This window comes from Prunus dulcis, chromosome 5 (genome assembly GCF_902201215.1).
Source record: "Prunus dulcis chromosome 5, ALMONDv2, whole genome shotgun sequence".
Taxonomy (NCBI): Eukaryota; Viridiplantae; Streptophyta; class Magnoliopsida; order Rosales; family Rosaceae; genus Prunus; species Prunus dulcis.
The window spans coordinates 12,656,218-12,664,797 of NC_047654.1; the positions used below are offsets into that span (position 1 = coordinate 12,656,218).

The 8,580-nt window shown below is 37.1% G+C and overlaps 1 protein-coding gene across 6 annotated transcripts; it reads left to right on the forward strand.

Moving 5' to 3' along the window:
* The first annotated feature begins 1,058 nt into the window (after positions 1-1,058).
* On the forward strand, positions 1,059-3,979 carry LOC117627888. 6 transcript variants are annotated; one of them, XM_034360165.1, is made up of 9 exons: positions 1,059-1,173; positions 1,309-1,384; positions 1,555-1,629; positions 1,780-1,824; positions 1,964-2,053; positions 3,043-3,105; positions 3,445-3,489; positions 3,618-3,718; positions 3,924-3,979. In XM_034360165.1, the coding sequence occupies exons 1-8, from the start codon at positions 1,139-1,141 to the stop codon at positions 3,648-3,650; spliced, it is 462 nt and encodes a 153-aa protein (XP_034216056.1). In that variant the 5' UTR covers positions 1,059-1,138; the 3' UTR covers positions 3,651-3,718; positions 3,924-3,979. The 6 variants fall into 6 exon arrangements, with proteins under 6 accessions (XP_034216056.1, XP_034216058.1, XP_034216059.1 ...); XM_034360167.1 differs by having other exon boundaries at positions 3,043-3,101; positions 3,924-3,935; XM_034360168.1 differs by lacking the exon at positions 3,445-3,489.
* The last annotated feature ends 4,601 nt before the right edge of the window (positions 3,980-8,580 follow it).

Here is an 8,580-nt window from a genome sequence, read left to right on the forward strand (position 1 = left end):
CATCATTTCATTCGCATAATCGGTACGATAAAAGTTCATTCATTTGATATAGAAGTTTGAAGAAAATGCTATAACTTGAAAGAGGGCTCAACCTTAGGCTCAGAATATCATGTCAACCAAGTCCAATTATCCAGCAACTTAGTTTATGAAAATGGAACCCAAATCGTAATCAGCAGTACACCACTAGAAGTTTAATGAATAATGTAAGTCTCAGTGTTACGACCGTCGAGGTTCTGGTTGTTCATGCCTTCGATCGCGTTCTTCATGGCCTTCTCGTTGCTGAAGGTGACGAAGCTGAAGCCGAAGCCCCTGGACCTCCTGATCTCACGGTCGTTGATGATCTGGAAACACAAAAAGAAACCAAATCAAATCAGATCCGTCCATCAAAACCAAAACTTCAGAGTATAATCAAACAAATACAAATAATAATAAAAAATGAAAAGGAATCGATCGATCTTCAATCTTTGGGAGAGAAAGATCAAGTAACATAGAGAAACAGAAGATTAAGTAGCAGAGAGAGAACATGCGCCGAATGGCCCTTCGATTTGATGATCTCACCGAACGGAGAAAAGGCCCTCTCCAATGCATCATTAGAATGATGAGGTTGAACAAAAACTGAAAATTTGGGTTGAAGATGAAGATGAGAGACTGGAGGTCGTGAAATGAAATCTGATATGGTGTTGATTAGAATTCCAATTTTATGTTAAAAGGGTAATATGTTAAAAGGGTAATAAAGGTATTTCGTCTTAATAATTAAAATAAAAAATACACAGTCGTTTGTTTTTGGGTTTATTTTGGGTGTGTTTATATACATTAAATAGTATATGGTATTTTTATAGTTTTATGTCTAGGAATGGGTATTTAACTAATTTTGTATTTTTTAAAAGGACAAAACATTACTGAAAATAACGAGGATACCAAAAGGTTTGGACCCGGATAAAGATAACGGGTTTAAACTGATACGTTGGACCCGACCCAATTTGTGGACACGTGCTCCCCATTTGGCCTCGCTTGTGTACGCTAGATATACAATACAGCTCTAGAGAGAGAGAGAGAGAGAGAGAGACGGAGAGAGAGAGAGGGAAAAACAGGGAAGGGTGGTGGTTGATAAAGTGGGAGGAAGGTCAACAGTGACAAGATGCTTCTCAAAGTGAGTTTATCGTTCCCAGAAAGGTCTCATTTTTGGCTCTGTTCATATTTTCTCGTTTGGCAATCTTTAGCTCACATATCATATCATATGGACATATCGGTACCTGTGTTTTGATGACAATACTATGAATTGGGATGCTAATCATGATTTTTCCCCAGGTGGGTTCCTCTGAAACTGATGCTGTTTGGGTTTACACCCTCTTACACCCTCCCCTATGGTGGTGGCATTGTCTCTGTATGTGATCTCCTTGTTTTCTTCTTTTTCCCTCTTCCCATCTATTGTGTATATTTTTGCTTTGTTCATGATTGTTGATTTGCTTGTGGGTTGTAATCCGGTTTTTTTTTATTTTTTTTTATTTTTTATTTTTGGGTGGTTAATTTATTTAACTTTGTTCTATTGTTTAGGGAGATTCTATTTCGTGTGAATTTACCATTGGAGATGGTTGCACCACTGTCTTAACAACCCAAGCTTCCACTAAGGTTACTTACAGAAAATATATATCATTCTCAGATTTAATAATCAAAAGTCACTAGCTTCATTCCTTTTTTCCCATTAGATGGTTTGGAGAATTTGCTTCATTGAAATTCCTTGTGTCTAGATTTCTTAAGTCAATTTACGTTCTTGCGTAGGTCTACAAGTCTCTGGGATCAAAGTGCTGTGAGCAAGTCTTGGAGGTAACAATCTGGCCTAACCAAATATAGAGCAAATTAGTGCCACACATTTTTGGGACGTTATCAATTTAAAGTTGTGCTAAATATGTGTTCTGATTCGTTACTGCTTTCTGTCGATGGCTACATTACATGTGAATCTTAGAAATCACATTTCTGTGGAGTAAGCAAGAGTTGGGAGCGATGCCCTTTTGGCTGTCATTCCAGATCCTGTGACACGTTTTTCCCTAGCAAGGTACTTTCAGAAACAAATCTTTAGTGTAGCCTCTGTCTCAAGTTTGGTCATTGTTGATTGGATTACCAGTGGCGTCATGAAAGTGGAGATCTTTATAAGAGTGCCAACCACATATTTATAGAAGATAATGAGCCTTTGTTTCTTGACATTGTAATCATTTTCTTTTTATTTCACTTTGTATTTGTTGCAGTCTAAAGAGGCGAATGCTTAGTTCTTAGTGGTGGTACTTCTACCAATTAGTGGTAACGGCTTGACTATGTTTTGGGTTGGTTATATGTTGGAGGACAATAAGATTTAAAGAGGCCATTCCCTGTTCTGACCTCTAAGCACAATAATTGGAACCTAGTAAAACTTGAATCACCTGAACATACCCATTGACATAATATAACTCTCTCTCTCTCTCTCTCTCTCTCTCTCTCTCCATGTGGTATACATATATAAATATATGTAATACGAATCGAAGTATGTCATCGGGATGAACAGTTCAACCTTGTTTTGACAGACTTCCAACACAAGTTTCAAATATGCTATGAGGTTGTTTTACGACTTTTTTTTGTTGTGGTTATTTTGATTGAAAGCTCAAGAAACAGAACTGAAAACGAATAGCACTTACAAAAGAGGGAGGAGAACCATCAGTGGGGATCGTAATTAATCTAGAAGGGCAATAATAGCCAAAGAAGAAAATTGCATAACCTATATTGATAGAATTGGATGATGACCAAATTATCCCAAGACCTTCATTTTATATTTATCCAACGCAAATCACCCACGAAACTTATCACAACACGTCAAAGAGAAAGAGGGACCTAACTCACTCTAGTTTCAGGTATGACCAGAAAGGTCTCATTTTTGGCTCTCTTCATATTTTCTTGTTTGGCAATCTTAGCTCACATATCATATCATATGGACATATCGGGGGGGGTACCTGTGTTTTGATGACAATACCATGAATTGATCAGTTTGGGATGTCAATTATGATTTTTCCTTAGGTGGGTTCCTCTGAAACTGATGCTGTTTGGGTTTACACTATGGTGGTGGCATTGTCTCTGTATGTGCGTCTTTTCCTTTTTCCCACTTCCCATCTATTGTGTATATTTTTGCTTTGTTTATGACTGTTTATTTGCTTGTGGGTTCTAATCTGTTTTCTTCTTTTTTTTTTTTTTTTTTTTTTTTTTTTTTTTTTTTTTTTTTTTTTTTTTTTTTTTTTTTTAATTTACCATTGGAGATGGTTGTACCACTAAGGTTACTTACAAAAAGTATATATCGATCTCAGATTTAATAATCAAAAGTCACTAGCTTCATTCCCTTTTCCCATTAGATAGTTTGGAGTATTGGCTTCATTGAAAAGCCTTGCGTCTAGATTTCTTAAGTCAATTTACGTTCTTGCATAGGTCTACAAGTCTGTGGGATCAAAGTGCTGTGAGCAAGTCTTGGAGGTAACAATCTGGCCTAACCAAATATAGGGAAAATTAGTGCCACACATTTTTGGGACGTTATCAATATAAAGTTATGTTAAATATGTGTTCTGATTAGTTAATGCTTTCTGTCGATGGCTACATTACAGGTGAATCTTGGAAATCACATTTCTGTGCAGTAGGCAAGAGTTGGGAGCGATGCCCTTTTGGCTGTCATTCCTGATCATGTGTCATGTTTTTCCATAGCAAGGTACTCTCAGAAACAAATCTTTAGGGTAGCCTCTGTCTCAAGTTTGGTCGTTGTTGATTGGATTACCCGTGTGCGGTATATTTGCAAGATTGTGCACCTTATGGTCTGATTTTATATGCACACGGACACAGAGCTGAAGAATGTATGTCTTCCTTCCTTCCTGCCGTGATTTTTTTTAAAAGGTTGTTGATTGCTGAAATGACAGGTGGACTTTTGTCGGTCTGCGGTATATTTGCACCGGATGATTCGTGCTGCACATGGGCGTAAAATGTCAAAATCCTTGGGGAATGTTATTGATCCACTTGAAGGTCTGCAGGAAAAGCTTTTAGAGGAAAATTTGGATAGCAATGAGGAAGTAGCTTTCTCAAAACAAGGGCCAAAGAAGGACTTTCCTGTTGAATGTTATTGATCCGCAAGGTCATTTTAAAAAAATTCACGTACTGGCGACAACAAAGGAACTGGACAATACTAAAAATACCATTTGAGACTAGTTTAGTGATGGCCATACCCCCAGGAGTTGTCTAATGAATGGATGGACCAGCAATGCTAAACATAATTCATTGCTAGTAACTCCCTTCTTCAACAACTTCACACATCTTTCTTCACTTTCCGTATCTCTTCTCTTATATTCTTCTTTTTCTTTATGTTTTGATGTACGAAAGCTGCACTCTTCTTGGAACATCATGAACCATATTGAGATCAAAGTGCACTAACATTGTGTCCATCATTTCCATGAACTGCTTAACCCCAAAAAACAAAAAGATTATATTTTGAGATCATTTGAACTTCACTTGGGAATGATTGAGCTCGACAATGAAAAAGGTTTCACCTCTTGTTCAATTTGGGCATCTTACACATACTAGAATAGCGTACTCATCCCGCTCCACATTCATTCCTTATCAAACTGAACACTATCAACTTTAACCAAGGAATGAATGTGGGGTGATAGTGTTATTAGTTTGATGAGGAGCGAGATGAGTCAAGTGTATTTCTCTTTTGGATTATTGAATAACCATTATGATTGTTTGGATCGATGATGTTCTTGAAATTCATACATTCCACAGTGAATGCTAAACCAAAATTCCAATACATAAATAAGACTTGGATATATGGTTAACTAAAACCATTCAAAAGACAACTGAGTAGTTTACTGGCTTGTTCTTGAAATTCATACATTCCACAGTGAATGCTAAACCAAAATAAAAATACATAAATAAAACTTAGATATATGGTTAACTAAAACCATTCAAAAGACAACTGATCTTGAAATTCATACATTCCACAGCGAATGCTAAACCAAAATAACAATACATAAATAAAACTTAGATATATAATTAACTAAAACCATTCAAAAGACAACTGAGTAGTTTACTGGCTTATCAAACAAATAAGCTAGATACTCCAAAGTCAGACCCCAAAAAAAAAAAAAGAAGCTAGAGACTCCAAAGCAACAACATAAAAATCCGGGCAGCAAAAGTAGAAGCCACCATGCGTCTGCGTGATAGGAAATAAGCTAGATACTCCAAAGCAACAACAGAAAAACCCGAGAAGCAAAGTTGAAGCCACCATTCATGATAGGAAGATGAAGACAAAAGCTTGAGAAGAACGCACCTCCTACATAAAAGCTGCAGGAGCCGCCCGGCCAAAATAAATCGGAATCAAATCACCTAAAAAATCAGGAGGAAACCTACCTCCAAAACCTGCAAAAACGAAAGACAATGATATAATCATAAATACACAGAGAGTGTTACACACACAACAGATATATAAACCGAAAAATATTAAACAGATTACTCACCACCTCCGCCATTGTTGACCTCACCACCACCATTGTCGTCGTCGTCGTCGTCGTCGTCGTCATTCTCATCATTTTCTTCCTCGTCGTCCTCGTCGTCCTCCTCCTCAGATTCTTCATCACTGCTCTCCAGGCAGCTTCCAACTCCTTGGAGCTCATTTGCTCTAGCCATGTTTCGCAAGATTCTACGACGTGCCGGCCATGTGTCCTCATAATCAATTCGAATATGAGGACGACGATAGGGACCATTGTAGTCAATGACTCGCTGTAGTTGTTCAATGTCGTAGACTTTCTTACAGCACACAAATGGAACATCACTCGGTAACCTAGTGAAATCCCACTTCGGTTCGGCTATACGATTATAGCGAACTTGAACAAACACCCTATCATGTCTTCCTTCCTCTTCCATTATTCTTCGATAAATTTTCACATATCTATTTATCCTCACTGAATCGGGTATGACAAAACTAATGTGCAGCTGCTCAGTTTCTTGTGCTTGAGTCAAAGCAGACTCCACACGAGCAATGCTATACACTTGCACAATTTGAGATCGAGGAGCGGGATTATGTGCCATTAGTGCTGCTTGTATATTTCTCTCCGACAGTGGACAATACTTGTTGGGTTTCAACTTTTGGAATGCTCAAGTGTAGCAAATGACATGAGGGACTCTATATTTATATCAGTATAGCTTGGGAAATTGCCCAACAACTTTCCACTATATTACCAAAATGCCTCTCTAGCCTTTGATTTCAAATTGATATATTACACATACTCGATGTTAGTTCTCTACTAGGGTAACTTTTAAAGCGCAACTAGAGAGAGAGAGAGAGAGAGAGAGAGAGAGAGAGAGCACATGGAATTGCAAGCAAACCGTTGGTGTGTCTTATTTATTGCATGCTGCGACTATTGATCAGCCCTTCCCCTTTTGCATGCTGCGACTGTTGTTGACCACCCCTTCCCTTTTGCATGCCTTATGGATGATTTTGCCAAATATGGAAACCTTTTTAAGGCTGTCAGGGCAAACCAGGCTGTGAGTATTAGCTAGCGTTAATCACCTATGTAAAAGTAAAAAGGAATTACATTGTTAGCCAACATAGTTTTCATCAATCCATATATAAATAATGGGTAATTAAAGAGATTGTCACTTTTGATCACAAGTATGTGTAATTTCAACCATATCTTTTGCAATATTCATTTTTCTTGCTTTGCAATCAATAAAAAGTATCGATAGTAAATTCTGAGACATAACATTAACAGCTCAATAAAATTAACCACAACATGACTCTCTCTCTCTCTCTCTCTCTCTCTCTCTCTCTCTCTCTCTCTCTCTCTCTACATTTTTAATAATCTTTAAAAGTTACTTTAGTACAGGAAGAATTAGGTGTAATCGAGTGCCTCTCGTCCTGCTACGATCCTTAGAAAAACAAAAATCCCTGTGTATGAATATCATTGTCATTACCCTAGCATTATGACCCAAAATTAAAAAGTAAAAATAAAAATTACCTTATTAGCTAATATAATTTTCATACATATATAAATCATGGGTAACTAAAGGGATTGTACACAGGGCACTTTTAATCGACACGCTATGTAATTTCATCCATATATATATATATATATATAATTGGTAATTTCCATCCATGCAGAGAAATGGTGATGGTGAATCCAAAGGGTCCAGGAGTCTAAAAATCGAATGGCATTGGCACTAGAAATTTATTTTATAATAATAATAATCTCCATTAGTTAATTAAATATTTCACCAGGCTAGCAGGCGGGGGCTGACATGTTGTCATTTCTTGTTGCATATATATAGTATCTGCAAAATCAACTCTCCAAACTCAAAATAGCCCTCTTTCTTTCTTTCTTTCTTTACTGTTTTGCTTCTTGTTCACGATTTATCTTTGTAGACAAATAGGATCCCATGCCACAAGAGTTACTTCTAGACAGAGAAATAGGATGTTTTAACAAATAATATAAAATTGGGAGTCACATTTTAAAGTCATTTGCTAAAGAGTTTTAATATGGTTAGAATAATGTTGAATACTGGTGGGGTCCTGAAATGAAGGTGTGGACCCCATAACTGATCTCATGGCATGCACATCAAAACATCAGAAGGAAAATCAAATCATTATATGAGATCTCATTGCAGTGTTGAAATTACTTCGCCCCCCCGCGGGGGGGGGGGGGAGAGTGGGGGCGCACCGGGCGCGGCGGGGCGGGGGAGTAAGGTAGGTACGTGGGAACAATCAAATAATCAACTACGAATACCTATACAGGCTGCTCATGTTCTTTTTCTTTATTTATTTTTTACTAGCTACAGTAGGGTTAATTTGTTGCCATGCCATATGCCATAAAAATTACCTTGTTAGCTAACATAATTTTCATCCATCCCTATATAAATAATGGGTAAGTAAAGAGATTGTCACTTTTGATCACAAGTATGTGTAATTTCAACCATATATTATAAATAATGGCTTGGTGTGACTTGAGATCGAAATTAACATTAAATTTCTATAAGGGACAAAAGGCTTCTTTTTCTCTTTTCTTTTTTTGATAAATAATATGAGGTGTCCTCACATCTGAAGGGCAGAATTAATCCCCTTACAAAATTCGGTTTATTCCTAATTACAAAGTGCTTTTAATGGGTCTCGAAGACAAAGGGCTTCTTTGATTTGGAACAAATACCATAATAATATAATGGACCAAATTCTTATTTATCTAATTATTCTACTCTATAGTTTTGAGGCTGCATGCAAAGTAGTTCATGGCACTATTATATATTGGTTGGAGTAGCCCGATGAAGTGAAGGCGTGGGGTGGGGTCCCATAATTGATCCCATGCACATCAAAATATCAGAAAACAAATCATTATATTCTCATTGCAGTGTTGAAATAATTTCCGGGGAGGGTGGGGAGGGGACCAATCCACCACAATTTAATTATCAACCCTTAAAGAAGAAACTCAATACTTTTTGTTAAGTTGCTCCTCAGTCACAAACGTTGATTAAATAATATTATACATATGTATCAGTGTAACAAGTAAAGCAAGAAAAAAGAGCTCTCAGTCT